The 18,712-nt window shown below is 41.6% G+C and overlaps 1 protein-coding gene across 2 annotated transcripts; it reads left to right on the plus strand.

Moving 5' to 3' along the window:
• The first annotated feature begins 1,270 nt into the window (after window positions 1–1,270).
• Window positions 1,271–18,305, plus strand: Actl6a (actin like 6A). Of its 2 annotated transcripts, none has more exons than XM_021649928.1 (14): window positions 1,271–1,605; window positions 4,455–4,531; window positions 4,668–4,842; window positions 7,138–7,238; window positions 7,936–8,033; window positions 9,822–9,916; window positions 10,163–10,269; window positions 10,356–10,445; window positions 11,753–11,814; window positions 12,017–12,131; window positions 12,245–12,325; window positions 13,939–14,034; window positions 16,330–16,416; window positions 17,863–18,305. In XM_021649928.1, the coding sequence occupies exons 1-14, from the start codon at window positions 1,581–1,583 to the stop codon at window positions 17,941–17,943; spliced, it is 1,290 nt and encodes a 429-aa protein (XP_021505603.1). In that variant the 5' UTR covers window positions 1,271–1,580; the 3' UTR covers window positions 17,944–18,305. The 2 variants fall into 2 exon arrangements, with proteins under 2 accessions (XP_021505603.1, XP_021505604.1); XM_021649929.2 differs by lacking the exon at window positions 1,271–1,605 and adding an exon at window positions 1,709–2,054.
• The last annotated feature ends 407 nt before the right edge of the window (window positions 18,306–18,712 follow it).

Consider the following 18,712-nt stretch of genomic DNA (forward strand, 5'->3'; position numbering starts at 1 on the left):
ACTCAGGAGGCAGAGGCAGGAGAACGATGACAGCTTGGAAACTAGGCTGGTCTACATAGTGAGACCTTGTCTTAAAAAACACAAACCCCAAACCATCGTTAGCTCACTGCACATAGGGCCAAGTGAACAAGAAAGTGTATTCCCTATCCAATGACTCATCAATTTCTACCACCTTGTTGGTGTGGAGATGGACGGGATTTGATACAACCTTCCTAAGGTTATGAGTAGCTCCTATGTTCCTAGACCCTAGTCACTTCAATTTAAGCACTGCTATCAGTTACAAAGATACATGTAATCTTAAACTTGGGCTTTGGAATGGCACGACCAATTCGGGTGTTTTGTAATATATACCAAGCTATCTAAAGCCGGAAGAAGCGGAGGAACACATTGTTGCAGTAATCCAGGCAAGAAAATGCAGCCTTTGGACAACACTGGTAGAAATGAAGACGAAGAAGAGTAGATATAAGCGGGGAGGCAGTCAGCACTCGGGGAGGCAGAGGCAGGCGGAGTTCTGTGAGTTCCAGGCCAGCCTGGTCTACAAAGTGAATCCATGACAGCCAAGGCTACACAGGGAAACCCTGTCTCCGTGGCAAAAAACAAAAACAAAAAACAAAAAACAGAAGACACAGATTGGGCATATTTTTAGAAACAGTGCTTCCTTAAATCGTGCTCCACTTGCTTGGTGAATGATTTTCATAGAATGAAAGAAACTGGTCACGATTTTTAAATGCTATCTGAATCTAGCTGGAATAATATGCTATCTCTTATTATAAATAGCCATTTTAAAAAAATGTTGGATCTTATTATATCTGATTTACTGATTACACACTTTTACTTTTCAAGTGTAAATGTTGGTTTAAGTATTTTCTGATTAAAAAAAAAATCCAAACCAAGGAGAGGGATCTCTACGAGGTACTTAACACAAATTCTAGATTCCTTGCAGACACCCGACTTTCTCGGCCCAAGTTCCCATGGCTCCTGGGACCAAGGACCCTCTAGGACCCGCTCAGCTAGCTCAAGGCTAGCTCAGCTTTTCCTCCTAATTCCGAGTATTATTAATTCACTCTAGAAACCCCGCCTACTCCCCCGAAGTCCCTCCCACTGGCCCGCCCACCCATAAATCTCCTCCCACTCTATTCGCGCGCGAAGGTCAGTTCATACCCTCCCGCGAAGCAGCTCCACCCACGTTCTTCTCCGCTAGTGGAAGCCCCGCCCACTTCACCCGCCCGCGAAACTCCGCCCGCTCCTGCCCATACCCCCAACTCCTTCCCTTCTTCCGTCGCTTCCCCCTCTCCCCGCCCCCAAGGCTGCCTTTCATTGGCTAAAATGGCCAAACCGCGCGGGGATGAAGCAGAGAGACATTCTGATTGGCTAAGGACTAAGCCGGGCCCCTTGTCATTGGCTGATACGAGAAACCAGCAAGAGTGGCTGTGCAGCGGGCGTGCGGCCGCCGCTTTGTTGCCGGAGGGGGCGGCGTTGGAAGTTGCAGTCTTGCGGGGCCGGCGTTCTCGGGAAGTGGAGTCGCGCCGCTGCTATCTCTCGCCCGGTAGTCTTCGGCCAGTCCCCGCCCAACAGTAGCCATGAGCGGCGGAGTGTACGGCGGAGGTGAGCGAGCGCGGCGGCGCCGGGGGGCTTGCGGGCCGGAACGACCGGCCCGGTCCCTGGTCGTTTTCGTTTCCCTCCGGTCCTTGGCGGGCCCTTCCGGTCTTTGGCCGGTTCTTCCGGTCCCCGTTCGGGCCGCGGCCTCTCCGCCCCTTCGGACCCGGAGCCTACGCTCAGTGCGTCCCTGGCTTGTCTTGTCGGCTTTCGGAGATGGGCTCGAGAGAGGGCCCTGCCGTGTCTCGCACCCGGGGCTCAGCTACTGGCGGGACTCTGGTGGCAGCCCCCTGGCACGCCGGGTCCCTTGCCTTACCAGCCCGGTAGTCCCCGGCAGCTCGCGGAGGTTCCGGGCCCTCGGGGTGGACACTGGGTGCGAGTCGCGCCTGGTGTCGCGGCTGCTGCAGTCTAGACATCGCTCCTGGTGTGCCCGGTCCCTCGAGCAGCGGAGCGCTGAGGTACATGCTGCTGTTTTCCTGTCGATCGAAATGGTCTGGAACCTTTTTTTTTTTCGGTTGAAGATAATGAAGTCAAGGCTTTCAAGCACTTTTTTTTTTTTAATTTTAATTAAAAGTTTTTTTTCCAAGTGTAGGTAACTGGTTAGAGACTTTTCTCTGGGCTGGATGCTGGCAGGAGATGGTGCTCCTATCCCGTACTTTAATGAAGAAGAAAGTATTGGGAAAAGTTAAACAACCAGCTCAAAGTTAAAAGACAGCTTTTGTAAGTTGGGAGCAAATAGCTTCTGGGATGAGGAAAAGGCGTCACAGAAATGCCTGTAGGAGGGCATTCCTTTCTCTGCTGTGTACTGGTAACGTGCACCCATAATGAGCAAAACAGTATCCCCACACTACAAATTTATATCTGTAGTGAGCAGTAGATCTGTACCCACTTGTTTTAACTGCTGTGCAGGATTTTGTAAGAACGGTTTGTAGTTGTTTCTCTAGAAGCTTACATTTATATGCCTTTTTCCTGGAAAGAAGTGTGATGACAGTAATTACAGTTAGCTAATATGTATTATGCTTATCGTTTGTCAGCACTCCTTTAAGTGCTTTTATACATTAAAACATCGAAGACATGTGGTCATTATAGTATTCTATGAGCTAAGTATTAAATACATTTTAGGAATCTGAGGCAGAGAAGTTAGTAAAATACCCAGTTCACGTAGTATATATTAGACACTTTTCTGTTACTTTGATTTGTTTTGATTAAACAAAAACAAACAAAAGACATGACCAAGGCAACTTCTAGAAGAAAGAATTTACCTTAGCTTATGCTTCCTGAGGTAATCGAGTCCATTATTGTAGAGAGGTATGACAGCTAGCAGTAGGCATGGTGACAGGAGCAGAAGTCTGTGAGCTCACATACTCAGACTTAAGCATGAAGCAGAGAGCAAGCTGGGAATGGGGAGTCTTTAAACTCAAAGCCTGTCCCCAGCGACAACTTCCTACTTCAAGGCCCATGCCTTCTAAACCTCCTAAGTAGCACCAGATGTACAAATATCAGAGTCTGGAGACATTTCATTTTCATTCAAACAGTTGCATGTGTTTCTCCTTTTAAAATATGAATTTCTCTAAACTGGATATGGCTAAACTGAATAGTTCTGTTTGCTCTTTGTAGCTAGCACTAAGCTTCACATAGTGGCTTTAGTGGTGTCTAGCTTTAACCAAGCAGTGTAGAAGAGCTTCTCTTAAGGCCTTAGAGTATGAATAATGGTAAGTAGGATTAGTGTTTTAAATATTGGTGTGTGGAGAGGAACCCTTTGACAAGTCAACACTGAAAAACTAAAGTGCACTATCCTAGGAGGCCTTCTGTTTTGGGCTGAAGTACTTGGAAAATATAAATGGAGGCTTTTCTCTGAATTTGACTGAAAATTTGCCAGTTTGCACTAAATTACCTCCTAATGTTTGGACTGTGTAACTTTTTATTTATTTATTTTGAGATCAGGTTTTTCTGTGTAGCCTTGGCTGTCCTGAACTCACTTTGTAGACCAGGCTGAACTCATAGAGATCCTCCTGCCTCTGCCTCCCAGAGTGTGGTGATTACAGGCCTGCACCACTGAACCTGGCTGAATGTATACTTTTTGATGATATTTTCATTAAATGCTTTTTACTTGGTCTGTGTAATTACTCTCTGCACCCTTCCTGTGCCTGAATAGATGGTTTCAGTGGACTTGTCAGCCTCTGGTTTGAGCTTTGATTTGGTGATAATAGGGTAATCCTACTTCTTGCTTGCACCTTTTGTTCTAGTATAATCATTAAAAGCTGTACCCTCCCATGTTAAAAGTGTCCCAATTTGGATGCTGGATTTTAGAATCTCGCTAGAGGTTGGAGTCTGTGAGCTTGATCCTCCCTCCCTGAATAGGCAGCCATTAGTTCACTGCATCATTCAGCTGATGTCACAGCTCCTAACAGCTCTCCCCACATAAAAACTTCTCTCTAGGTACTGGTAACAGTTTCTTATTCCTCAGTTTCAAGGATTATGAGGGCACTGGGCTGTCCCTTCTCTTTGTCCTTCTATACCTTGACTATGGATGTTTATAAATAGTCCCTTTGGTAAGGAAACTTTACTACCAGCTATCCATGTACCATGTCTTTCCTGGTTAAACCTCCCAGATAAACAATGTATGACTTACCATAGTTAAATCTTGGAGGCATATTTAAAACTGGGTTTAAGCCAGACATGGTGCTACATACCTTTAATTCTAGCACTTGGGAGTCAGAGACAGGTGGAACTGTGAGTTCTAGGACTAGGATCCCACAGAGAGACCCTGTCTTAAAACAACAACGACAAAAATCTTGTGAGTGTTGGGATTAATTCTCTTTTTACTCTCATCAGTAATTCTCTTTTAATCTCTTCAGATGAAGTTGGCGCCCTTGTTTTTGACATTGGATCATATACAGTGCGGGCTGGCTATGCTGGTGAGGACTGCCCCAAGGTAAGAACAGTGATGAGCTACTTATCTGTGAAAAATTAAATTCAAGCAGAACTTCAGAGCAAAAATGACAGTGGATAGTAGAAACAATCCCTAGTGAAAATAGATGATACTTCATATCATGTTTTAATTCTCCCAGGTTGATTTCCCCACCGCTATTGGTATGGTTTTGGAGAGAGATGATGGAAGCACAATGATGGAAATAGATGGTGACAAAGGCAAACAGGGTGGTCCTACCTATTACATAGATACTAATGCCCTCCGAGTACCCAGGGAGAACATGGAAGCCATCTCACCACTCAAGAATGGAATGGGTATGAATTTGATTATAAATAGGGTGTTCATGGTCAGTTTAGACATAAATAGTAACTTCTTACAAGATGGACATAAGGGTTTTTTGTTTGTTTGTTTTAATCCCACAAAGTAATATTTTAGATACTGAGAATATGAAAGTGTGTAAGAAGTGTTTCTTTTCCTTAAACGCAGTCAAGAGAGTTTGGTGTATGCACAGAAAACTATACTGTATGTATGGTTTAGAGCTGTGTAGATGTGGTCAGGAAGCAATGGTATTAGAGAGAGGAGTTCATGCCAGTTTTCATAAAGGAGGCAGCATGCTGAATCTTGAGCAATGAATAAGAATTTGACTGGGCAACAAGGCTGAGAAAAGCAGAAAAGCGCCAGCTTGTTTGAAGAGATGGGAGTTGTGAGGGAACTCCCATGTTTAACAGATATGGTTGCAGCATTGTGTGTGTTAAGGGTCACTTGCAGGAAAGGTAGGCAGACAACATTATCTTCCTTTGGAGCACACAAAGCTGGTCCCTGAAAGTTGGTGAAATTAAGTAAGGTGCAGTGTGCTCATATTTGCCATCCTGAAAGACTTGACAGTATGCAGCGTCTGCTGGAGGGAACTACTGGAGATAGCAGGATAACAGGAGAGGAGAACATTTTTGATGGAAACAAGGAGGGTTTAAACCACTGAGGGCAGAGACCTTGAAGTGGCTTTTAGGTATCCAGGCAACAGATGGCACTAAAAGAGTGAAGAGGCAGAAAGGAGAGGAGAATTGAGAAGGTTTCCTAGAATTTTGTTGAGCTGATGAATAAATGTACCATTTACTAAAAGAAGAATTAAGAGGGGACAAGGAAGTGTTATAGTCTCAGGATAAAATTGAGGTAAGCTACTTACAGGAGCCTCATGTAACCACACTGAAAAGACACATGAGGACATCATCCAAGGAAAAAAGGAAAGGGGCTGAAACCCAGAGGAGACCAACTCTTCTCACTGTGGATGGCATAGGATGTGCTTCCTTCCTCAGCTGCACAGTATCACAACATATGTATTGTCCACTGGGGTGTCAGCAGAAACTCTGTGTGTAAGGCTTTACCTGAAGGCCAGTCATATAGGACCACCTCTGCCTATGTGCCAAAGCTCTAGGGACATAGGAAGGAAGCAGTATTCAATATAAGCCACTTTGTACAAACAGGTTGGAAACAGTGGCCTATTGTTAGCATATAGGGTAGGTTTTGTATCAGTGCAAGGAACTGTTGGCTAGTTGAGTGCCCAGACACCAGCAGAGGGTTAGGTTTGCTGTGGTCTTCCAGCAAGTGAATGGCCTTAGTTTAGAGTGTATGGCACACTGGTAAGTAAGCAGGTCAGTTAAAAGTCATAGGGGAACATTGAAGGTGTGGAATTGCACTATATGACCCAGAAAGGACATGGAACTTGTAAGAGGTTAGGAATGTATTTTCTGTTGAAGACTTGCTCAGTGTTTAACCAGTAGAAATGAGTGCTTAGAAAGGAGAATGGGTGGCCTCAAGTTAGCAGTGAGGGAAAATTCAAGAGAGCTTAAGACTGGTAGAGTCAGGTGGTACTCAGTGTTCTCAGAGATGGGTTGAGATTACACTACGGTCCCTGATGAAGTCCACAGACTTAAACAAGTCATATGGTTTGTGGGAGAAAACATTTGTAAACCATTGCAATCAGTAGTGCCAAGTCATGTCAAAAGGTCACATTCAATTGATAATATTAATTGTCCAGTGGAACTGTCACCAGTTAACCAGTGACTCAGGAGCAGTTGGAGAGGATGCCAGATTGAAGACATCTGTTTTTGTTTTTTTTTTTTTTTGAGACAAAGCCTAGCTCTGTAGTCCTGCCTGTCTCTGCCTCCTCACTGTTGTGTGCTGGGATTAAAGGCATGTACTGCCATGTTTAGCTACTCTCTAAATTTTTAAAATGCTTTTAAATCTTATTTTTTTAACAGATAGTAAACTTTTTTTTTCCGCCACAGTTTCAAATATTGCTGTGTCTAGCCTATGAGCTATTTTCCAGTGTCGTCTTTTCCTTTCTGATCAATTACCTGACCTCTAGCAAGAATTGTTAAGTGTCTGATAAGTACCCACTTAATATGGGGCAGATCTGAGGCCCACCTGAAAGAATCAAAAAGAGATTCTGTAGTAGAAAACTATAATGGCCTTTTTTATAAAGTTCTGTGTTACAGGTTGATTCTGCATATTAAGGTATAAGTCATAGAAATAGTCTCTCCATCTTAGAAGATGTTCATTCATTTGTCATCAACTAAGCTTTGTTTCAGACTGTGACTCTTGTGTTCTAGTTGAAGACTGGGATAGTTTCCAGGCCATTTTGGATCATACTTACAAGATGCATGTCAAATCGGAAGCCAGCCTGCATCCTGTTCTCATGTCGGAAGCACCGGTGAGACCCAAGTTTCTCTGCTGTTTGTTCTTTTACTTCCCACTCATTTGAAGATTTTCTTTTTCTCCCTTTTTAAAAATTATATTTTTTATTAATTGATCATATGTACACACACAGACATGTGCTCATGTGCCAGGCACACATGTAGAGGCACACAGCAGTGTGAAGGCATTAGTTCTCAACCATGGGGATTCCAGGGATCTAACTGAGGTTATCAGGTTCTTGGTGGCAAGAGCCTTTACCCACTGGGCCATCTTGCTGCCCCTTTTTTCTTTTAAGGAGTCATCAAAAATCTCATTTTGAGCTTGGAAACTTTGGGGAAAATAGTAATGTTAATTGTGGTTATAACATTTCAGCAAATGAAATAATTGGCTTTGTTTTTGATTACCATTTGCAAGTGGGATGATTGTTTTGAAATTCATATTTAGGATTTTGGTTACCTGATTTAATATCTAAGAAGACTTTTGTTTTTAGAATTTTAATTTTCCTGTGATTTGGAAAGTCTTAATTTCTAGAACTGATAGTAGCTGATAGTTTTACCTGTTGAATAATAGAGTTTAAGATCTTTTAAAAAGAGAAGTTCTTAACATTCTTTTTTTTTTTTTCTTCTCCAACATGGCTCTTAATGTAGCGTGAAATGAGTGAGTGCTTTTCTTACTGTGCAGTAAATAACCTGGGTCCTTCCTTCCTTCTGCAGTGGAACACCAGGGCGAAGAGAGAGAAGCTGACAGAGCTGATGTTCGAGCACTACAGCATCCCTGCGTTCTTCCTCTGCAAAACTGCAGTTTTGACAGCGTATCCTTAGAGTAAGACAGCTTTTCTCTCTGTGTGTAAGACATTAGTAGAAGAACTGTGTCTCCTCCTTACAGCTTTTTACCTATCTTTGAGTATTTTTTAAGCTTTTTTTTCCTGCTCTTGCTTTATATTAATTGTACATAGTGTTGGGTTTCATAAAGACAATCTCCTTCAAGTATATCACATACCTGGACCGTATTCAACCACTTTCTCTCTTTAGACTTCCCTGCCCCTTCCTGATACTCTGATCTCTTTCCTTCTTCCACTCTGCCTTTCAGTGGTGTGTGTGTGTGTACATGTGTAAATGCATGTGCTTTTAATGTGTTTTTGAGGCATTCTTGGATTTGCAGATAACATTGTACACGCAGTATTTGTTTGCATTGTTCACTAATTTGGTCTTGTTTTTGAGCCAACAGCATTATTTCAGTCCTTCTGGGCCAGCAAACCTCCAGGTGTGTGTAGAACACATTCTCCTCATATGTTGATAACTGAGGCTGACGTGAGTCGGCTGTGATGAGCGTGGGTGTGTGGGTCTCTGTGCTGTGCCAACTTTGTTCTCTCAGCATAGATCTAGTAGGTTTAACCATAGTAACTTTTTAAGTTTTTAAGGATCCTCGTTACTGACTTTCGTAGTTGCTAGATTAATTTATGTTCCCACCAGTGGTGAGGTCTCTTTTTCTCACCGGTTCTGTAGTATGTTCTTTTGCTGGTAGCCATTTATGCTCTTGTGTTTTGATTTAGGCATTTGTTGTAGATCGTGGTCCTTTGCCTGATGTGTAGCGAGCAGAGTCTTGTTTCTGTGGGCCACTGCGCACCTCTGGAATCTTTCTGAAGTCATTCCATGTTAAGTGAGGATGGTTCTCTTCTGTGTTTCTTCTATGTGAGGCTGAGCTGCACTTCTGTAGTTCTGAGCTCATCATGTTCTGCCTCTGTATTTCCTGCTTGTTCCTACTCCATTCACATTCTCCCCCAGGTTACTCTTGGGAGTCCCAGGAACAGGTTGGGCAGTCCCTTCCTTGTCTCTCCAGGATATCCCAAGCTTTTCTTTTTGCAGATAAACTGACCTCTTGTTTTACTAAACAAGATTCTCTTCAGGGCAGAGGTGGCTTGGCGTTAAATTTGTGTATCTTCTGCCTCAAGGATCATTAGTGGCAATCTTGTGCCCTTCACCCCACCCATATCTCTGTCCTTTACCTCCTCTGAAATGTTATTTTAGGCCCCAGACCTGGGAGGACGTCATCAATGTTCAGGAAGAAAGAATCAGTGAAAGCCGCAGTTCATAAGCCTGCATATAGGCCTGTGGCATGCAGCTGAGGGAAGCAAGATCTGCCCTTTTCAACAGCTGTTGAGTCTACCTGGAATTGCTTGTTGGAAGAGGTGGGACCTGCCACCTAGCTGATGACCTCAGAGCTTCTCCAGCGTTCTCCCCCTGAGGTGTCACAGCCTCTTGGTGTTCTTGTCAAGTTTTTGTAGATGTTGTTAAAAGTGTCTCAATTTATTGTAAGCCTTTTGATCAGTTGTAGAAGTTTTCAATATGCTTATTTTAACCAGCTTAATTAAAGATGAGTTCTGCATAGAAACACTTCTGGGATTCCTGCTTGTATAAGTTTTTTTCAGGATAGAATAATTATTGACACCAGTTTTTATCCCTAGACATGCTTTTACATGATGTAAATGATAGTGTGTATTTAAAAAAAAACTGGCTTAAACATTACAGGAGCCAGCCTTTCACATTCAGCACTGTCTTAAGAGCCTTGATATTTTATTTTCCTTAATGATTTAAACTAGATTTGCTAATGGTCGTTCTACTGGGCTGATTTTGGACAGTGGAGCTACCCATACCACTGCAATTCCAGTCCATGATGGCTATGTCCTTCAACAAGGTAACTAACTGCTTAATGAAGGCACACAATGACTTTCCCTGGCATGAGGACACAGATGATGAAGACAGACCAGGAATTCTGTTGGAGCACATCCATTCCCAAGTAATATGTTTTAAATGCATGGCTTATTCTTTGAAATGATAGTTTAGTTAATTTACTAAAAGAAACCTACTGCTATGTAAACACACTCATATTGCCCAGGAATTCCATATTGGCTCCTTCAGCCTTGTTTGATTTGATTCTCAGGCATTGTGAAATCCCCTCTTGCTGGAGACTTCATTACCATGCAGTGCAGAGAACTCTTCCAGGAAATGAATATAGAACTCATCCCTCCATATATGATTGCATCAAAAGTAAGCAGCATGGCAAGTTCCATAGTGAGGCCTGCCTTTGCCTCTCCTGTGTTGTGAAGTCTCTTAGCATGTGCTCTTGTTCTCAGGAGGCTGTTCGAGAAGGCTCTCCAGCGAACTGGAAAAGAAAAGAGAAACTGCCCCAGGTTACACGGTCTTGGCACAATTACATGTGCAATGTAAGTAACCCTTAGTGTCTTTGTCAATAAAGAATTGACTGCAAGGTGTTGGGGTTTTGTTTTGTTTTGTTTGTTTGTTTATTTTTACATAGAGGAGATTTATTACCCTGGAGGGACTTGTGGGCTGACTCTGGATCGGGCAGAGACAAACAAGTTATACATTTTAACATCTGACAAAATGAATAGCTTAGGGTTGGGGAGCACTTCCAGGTTATTGAAACAATCCCTACAGACAAACTACTACATAGCAGTTTGAAGACATGGAAGAGGTTTTGGTTTTAGGGTAAAAGCAGGCATGCTATTTTATACTGTTGTTAAGAAAATGCTTTTAGTTCATGTAGAACTTATATAGCTCCAGCATTTATTAGACATGCAAAAGCGTGTGTAATGGCTTCAACAGTGAGCTAATGGGACTCTTTACTGAAAATCTGTGCCTGAATGTGTATACCCATGTGGGTGAGAGGTCAGTGCATTGGCTTTCCTATAGATACATACTAATTTCTAATAGTAAAAGGATATGGAGGCCATAATTGACTAAGTGTATTCTGAGCATGTTGCGTCCAAAGTTGTGTGGGTTAGAAAATGGAAAATTCTTGGATTAATGATTCTGTGTAGACATCAGAAAAGGTTTTTCCATATCAACCTGCAGGCCGTGTTCATCTTACAGCAGTCATTAGAAATTTCTACATGAGATGTGACATGTATGCATGTTATATTCAGGTCATAAAATCTTGCTTTTAAAATCAAGTTACCTGGCAGTGGTGGCACACTCCTTTAATCCTAGCACTCAGGAGGCAGAGGCAGGTGGAAATCTGAATTCGAGGCCAGCCTGGTCTAAACAGTGAGTTCCAAAGCTACACAGAGAAGCCCTGTCTTGAACAACAAAACAAAACAAACAAAAAAATCAGGTTACTTTTAAGTAAAAGAATGATGTGAAACTGATTTAATTTGGTGGGGCAGTGGTGCACGTTCCTGGTTATTTTTAATCTCTTGTTATCGTCCCATAAATACTGTAATTGAAATGTACTAAAATTGCATAATTACTTGTATAGAAATTAATTTATGCTGTAAATTGTGAATTCCCACGTAATTGTAGTGAATTCCCACGTAATTGTAGAATTGGAACCATGAGAGACTGGTCTGACATGATTAGTTGACTGTTAGATACAGAGCCAGAACTAAGTGTACGTTACAAAGGCAGCTTTCAGCCTTGTTTTTTTTTTTTTTTTTTTTTTTTTTCTTTTCAATGCTGTTTATTCAGGAACATTGAAGAACAGCCTTGTTTCTTAACGTGTCTCTGTTCACAGTGCGTCATCCAAGATTTTCAAGCTTCAGTTCTTCAGGTGTCGGACTCCACCTACGATGAACAGTATGTTTTTCTGTCTATGTACTTAAGAAATTAGGGCTTTTGTTTAAAGAGTTGTAGAATGTGTTTAGCCTAAAATCATAAAGTATAATCTGAATACTGTGCTTAGGTGTTTGCACTCTATTAGTGGTTGGTAACTCCTAAGCGGATTATAATTTTGAACAGGGCCGTTTTGCTTTATGTGAAGTAATGTTTGCGTTTCCAGAGTGGCCGCACAGATGCCGACTGTTCACTACGAATTCCCCAACGGTTACAACTGTGATTTTGGTGCAGAGCGGCTAAAAATTCCTGAAGGATTGTTTGACCCTTCCAACGTAAAGGTATGAAATTGGTGTGGCTTTTCCTGTGTAGAGATCTTACGGGATCATAAAGCCTAAAGAAGACTAAATTCAGCAGTGGGGTTTCCATGTGAACACTTGCATTCTTGTTCTAGGGATTATCTGGGAACACAATGCTGGGAGTCAGTCATGTTGTCACGACAAGTGTTGGAATGTGTGACATTGACATCAGACCAGTAAGTGCCAGTCTCCTATTATTGTCTTTTATGGCAGGGAAATGCCTCAAATTAGGTTTGTAACTTGGCCCAGTGGCTTTGAGGGCTGTTTGTAACCCTGTGTAAAGAGATGGACACCTGAAAGGGGTGTGTAGGACCAACCCAGTGCTGCTGACCGGTCACCTCAGCTCCTGAGTTGCACGACTAACTCTTCTGTGAACGTAGTTTGTGGCTGCTAATCTGGACAGGGCAGATTCTTCCTCACAAATTTCCTTAGACATTGCTAAAATATAGTAAATCAAAATATATATAAGTTGGTGATTTTTCTTTACTTGTATTTTTCAGAAAGGTGTGGTTTAGAGTATGCAACTTTACATGGATCCTTTTAGGTGATTTTGTATTTGTTCCACTCTGTCAGGTTTTAAACTGTTGATATACTATGTTGACTTTATTATATACTATATTCAGTAAGCTATAGATTTCAAAATCCACTTAGTTTACAACCCACATACTACCTTGGTTTTCTTCAAGTTTGCTTAAAGTATGATGTGAATAGATTATGAGGGTATAAACAACGTATTCACAAAAAGCTGTTGGGTGACCACGAAAATAATTTCTTTCAAGTGACCTAGTAACCCATACCACTTCCAGGATAGAAGTGTTAGTTTAAAATTTTAAAAGTGTGTGTGTGTGTGTAGAGCTTTGTGTATGGAGGGACAGTTTGGTGGAGCTGAGTCTCTTTGCACCCTCACATGAGTTCCAGGGATCAGACTCATGTCTCCAGTGTGCACAGCACATTGCCTTGTAATCCACTGAGCTATTTTTCTGCTCTGAGTTGTGGGTTATTTTGTGCAAGGTCATGGCAGGGTAGAGAATTAAATACATTTGCAAGAGTGAAACTAATTTTATTGAGATAATTTTCAGTTTACTTAAGGTTGTTAGCAGATGGGACCCCATTTTTGCATTTTCTGTTTAAAAATTTAGATGACTTAGATGTTTGGAGTAGGTTTTTAAATTAAGAACATAGCCAGTTAAAAAAGCAGGCTGACATTTACATTTTGATAATACATGCAGACTAGAAGTAAATATATGCTCTATGAGTATGAAGTTGTTTTTATTTGGGAGGTTCAGCTTATATTCTATAAAAGTTGCAACATTTCTGCATAAGAGAAAGAGTATTTTGGCCAGAATTGTTTCCAAAGAGTATCATTATCTATCACGATCATAAAACAATTTTGTCTAATTTAAAATACCATGACTTTCAGATGAACAAAGATGAATGCCATTATAAAATGTACTTCTAATATTAGCAGCTGTTTGCCAATAAGAAGTATAAGTTTAAGAGTAATTTTAATTTGGTGGCTCTGGGTTGGCAAGATGGCTTAGTGCATAAAGATGCCTGCCATCAAAGCCTGATAACCTGAACATGATTCCCAGAACTCACATGCTAGAAAAAGAACTTCCACAAGTGTCCTCTAATCTCTACATGTGGGCCCTGCTTACTCCCACACATATACACACAAAATAAATCAGTGGAAAAACAATGAAGTTGGTAGTTGGGTCCATCTCCCAGCACCAAACAATACCTGTAGGGTTGTTGGAAACATGTGGAAATGATTTTGTTTCTCTCCTAGGGTCTCTACGGCAGTGTGATTGTAGCAGGAGGAAACACGCTAATCCAGAGTTTCACTGACAGGTTAAATCGAGAGCTTTCTCAGAAAACTCCCCCAGTAAGTTTTTCTGTTTGTTGTGTGATTTAGTTGTGTCCATTTTCACTGAGTGGAGTTTGATAATTGTGTGCCTTTACAGTATGAAAAGTATTAGTCAAGATCTACACAACACCTCTTGGTTCCTCTTCTATTACTTGAATGTCTTTTTAATGTTTGTGTGTGCCGTGTGCTCATGTGTGGGCGCATTCACGCATGCATATCTTTCTAGAGCGCAGACCAAATTACATGTCTTTTCTCTCTTCACCTTATTTTACCCACACAAACACATTCACACATAAGTGTGTGCACATGAACATGCATACGCATATACTCCCAGGGCACACGGTGCTGATTTTCAAAGCAGCAGCAAGTCTGGAGAGGTGACTTACACGGGGTATTGATAACACTAAGTATAACATGCTTAAAGGCTGTTATGTGTGTCTGTAGAAATTGTATGTTTTTGACTGCTCATGTTTTACATATGCTGTATGTGTGTATTGCAGTGCTACACTTTGGTGATTGACATTAGCCTTCAGCGTACTGCATTGTTGGAGATGGTGGCCTAGGGCAGTGCTTCTCAACCTTCCTAATGCTGTGACCCTTTAATACAGTCCTCTTCTATTTTTGTTGATAATTTATAACTGTAATTTTGCTACTGTAATGATTCATAATGTAAATATCTGATTTGTAGGTTATCTGATGTGACCCCTGTGAATGGGTCATTTAACTCCCAAAGGGGTCAAGACCCATAGGTTGAGAACTGATGGTCTAGAACCTGCCATAGTAGTTCTGACCATTGAGTTTCATAGAGAGCATGAATGGCATGAAAGGTCCAAGGTCTGCTGAAGAGTAGGGGCTGGAGGTATGGCTCAGCCTTAACGTGTAAACTGTTCTTGCTGAGGCCTGAGTTCCCAGAACTCACATTGGACTGGTCATACCCCCTGTAAGTCCAGTTCCAGGGAGTTCCAATGCTCTCTGGCCTCTTCAGGCACCTGCATTCATGTGCACATATGCTCACACAGTCATATGAACACACACAATTCATAAAATGGGTCTTTTTAATTTTTAAGAGTAATTTAGAAACTCTTGTTCTTTAGGAAGTAATTAAAATCAAGAAACATGTCAGGAGAAAAGTTCCATTCTAGAACATCCTGTACCAGCACTTTCGCACTTTCCTGGTCCTATGTTCTACGTGACAGATGTTAACACACTGTGAAGAGTCTACATTTGTGTACTGTAGACTACATTTGTGTCTGGTATGGACACCTTGAAAATTATTCCCAGAGGCAGATTCCTAAGCAGAAGGGAGAAAGTCCCTTAGTACAGGAAGTGAGATGAATACTGTATTGCAGGTGGTGTAGACCTGTCAGCTACTGGGGAGGCTGAGGCAGGAAGAGCACATGTTCAAGGCGACCCTGGGCTGTACTTTGTTCAGAATAGAAGCACTAAGGTTTTAGGGTTTTGAAGTGGGGCTTATGTTGCAGTCCCATTGTGACCAGGCTGGTTTACCCAGCACTGTGCTCCTTCATTCAGCCTGAGGGGTTATAGACATGAGCTACCCTGCTGGGCAGAAGCACAGATTTGGAGGGCAAGCAATATGAATCAATGTTACTTGCAATGTGGCATTTTGCGATGTGGGAAGAGTTGAGATAGCTGGAGCTCTGGGGCCAGGGTGGGGGAGTATGAGACTTAAATGAAAATTAAGCAAGCACCTACCGTGGTACCTTTTGAAAGTGTGTGCATGAATTGTAAGTGCTGTCCTGTTATGCAGTTTTAAAATGTTTTTTTTTATTGCTTTGTCAATTTGTTTAATAGTTGTGTAAGGAATTATACACATATAAATTCTGTCTTTACGTGTCTAAATGAGATTGCAAAATAAGTGTCGGTGCTTAAAGGAATATCATAAAATCTGTTTAGTAGAGCTGTTCAAGGGAAGGAGACTTCAAGCTCTGGGTAGTTTCTTTATTGCTGCAGAAATGGAAACTCATAGGGAGTGTCATGCTGAGGATATTCAAACAAGTTACTGACAGCGAAAGTTAAAGAGCATGGGTGTCAGAATTTCTGGTCCAGCTTGGTTTTTCTACCTAGTGAAGTGCTGCATGCCTGTATTTACCTAGTTCTCGGAGTCATATAGTCCATTTTCTTACCCCATATTCAGCCTGATATATGTCAGCTATTACTTAGCTGTTTGACACCATGTAAAATTATTCATTTTCCCTGTGTGTGTTTGTTGAGTGAGTCAGTGAGAGAGAGGAAGAAAGAGATCAGGTTGGTTGTTGTGGCTACTCCAGCATCCTAACGCTTCCTCTGTTGCAGAGCATGCGATTGAAACTAATTGCAAACAACACGACAGTGGAACGGAGGTTCAGCTCATGGATTGGTGGCTCCATCCTAGCATCTTTGGTTAGTAGATAAGTTGCTTTGTAAGAATAAAGATTCCACCGAGACAGACTCTGGTTTGAGAGGGCAACTGTGAGAATGGGAGTGGTACAACAGTTTACAAAGACAGTTTTTCATCTGATAATGCACCATCTTTTTCTTTGAATAATTATTACATATTTCCTGGTTCTTTTTGTTGGGAGCTCAAGAATGCTTTTGACATTTATTCTGTACTGATAAAAATCTGTCTTGGTTCTATGAGTAACTCTCTCCTATTCACATTTTTTTTTTCCTCCAGAACAGCACTCTGGGTTGTCTGGTAATGGTTGTTTATTTATTACAATATTAACTCATAAATTTTCAATACAAGCAGAAATTTTCTTAATTTAAAAAAAAAAGAATTCTTATGTGGCTTAACTATGCCATTGAAAAATACTAAGTGTAGTAAAAATTATTAAGAATGATCTCAGTGCTTCATTGATCTTTGCATTTAAAAACTGACAGATGGGGGCTAGAGAGATGGCTCAGATGTTAAGAACACTGGCTGTTCTTCCAGAGGTCCTGAGTTCAATTCCCAGCAACCACATGGTGGCTCATAACCATCTATATATAATGAGATCTGGTATGCAGGCAGAATGCCATATAAATAATAAATAAATCTTTAAAAAAAAGATGCTGTAAAAAAAAAAAAATGACAGATAAGTGGAGGACTTGGTAGGACTATCTGATTAAAAACATTTATATATAAAACGCCCCCCCATCTTCCACCAACTTCAGGCTGGCCTCCAACTTGCAGACTTCTTACCTCCCCCTCCAGAGTGCTGGGACCACAGGTCTACAGTGCCACACTTGGCTCCGTGTTGGGATGCAACAGAATGCCCTGTCAGTGGACAGTCAGTCTACACTGACTTTCCCTTTCCAGTGGGAGCAGTTGAGCCTCTGCTAGTAATGCCTGTTTTGGCGCTGGGCAGGCCTGGGTGCACTGCATTTAGTGATACATCATTTCATCCTGAAGTTGGGTTGTTTCTCCAACTCCTCAATAGGCTGTCAGAAGTTGGCTCTGTGGGCCAGTAAGATCACTGTGCTAGGTCTTAATAGGAGTCTACCTTGAATCGGGAGATTGTGTCTCAGGAGTCAAGATGTAGATCGTTCCTGCTTCCCCCACAGGACCTGAAATAACTGCCATGGCCTAACAATAGGTTCCACTACTGCCTTAGGACCCTTCCTCTTGTGTTTGCTAGCCGCTTTTAATTTCTGACGTAACAGGTATCGAGGGGCTTAGTGGTCTCTCAGACCTGAAAGGCTAGGTTAAAACAGTGTCTCTGGCCTGCCTTAGAGGAGGGCAGAAGGAATAGGGGGACAGTACTAGTGGGAGGGATTTAATAGTTTAGCAGTTCTTAAGGGCATTTAAAGCACTACCTTGTAGTAAAAAGTGAACATAATTATATAATATTTCTTTCCATCTTACAGGGTACCTTTCAACAGATGTGGATTTCCAAACAGGAGTATGAGGAAGGAGGGAAGCAGTGTGTTGAAAGAAAATGCCCTTGAGGGCTCCCACCCTGCTGCCCATCACCTCACGTCTGTAGCTTTAGTATACTCAGGAAAAGATGACCATCTTTTGTAGAATGTTTATACATGTTTGCATATTTCAATTTCCACTTAAATTTTTTAAGGCTTTAACTGGCTCTATAAATTAAAATGAGTTTGTGCTTTCCTTGAAATGCACTTATTCTTATTACAGGCATTTTATAATTTTGTATGAATGTCTATTTTCTCTAAATATTTTCCTTTCAGTAAGTACTTTCCGGCTCTCCTGTGGGTTGGTGGAATTTTTATTGACTAGTAAAGTTACTGCCTATGCTTTTTACCTTAGGCTTACAAAACTAAATAAAAATCAGTACCATCAAGAAGGGTTTTGGATTCTTTTCTGTGTTGTGATTTGCTACTGTCAATACCACCTTTACCATCATTTTGGTGGGGGACATAATCACTGTTTTATTAACAATATCCACATCTCTTTCATGCTTAAGAAAATTAGGTATATGGTCATTTCATCCACACCATACTAGTGCCTGGTGTCTGTGTGAGCCAGAGAAGTGTTGACTCCCCTACAACTGGGAGTTACACATGGTTTTGAGTCTGTGTTTGTGCTGGGAACTGAGCCCCAGTTCTCTGGAAGAGCAACTAGTGCTCTTAAAACACTGAGCCATCTTTCCAGCTCCTTCCTCCCCTCACACTTTTCAATTAGTGGTGAAAACAGAGCATCCCCAAACCCACTTTGCTGATAGCATCACCAAGACATTCGGTGATGTAAGCT

The sequence above is a fragment of the Meriones unguiculatus genome, chromosome 2, assembly GCF_030254825.1.
Source record: "Meriones unguiculatus strain TT.TT164.6M chromosome 2, Bangor_MerUng_6.1, whole genome shotgun sequence".
NCBI lineage: Eukaryota > Metazoa > Chordata > Mammalia > Rodentia > Muridae > Meriones > Meriones unguiculatus.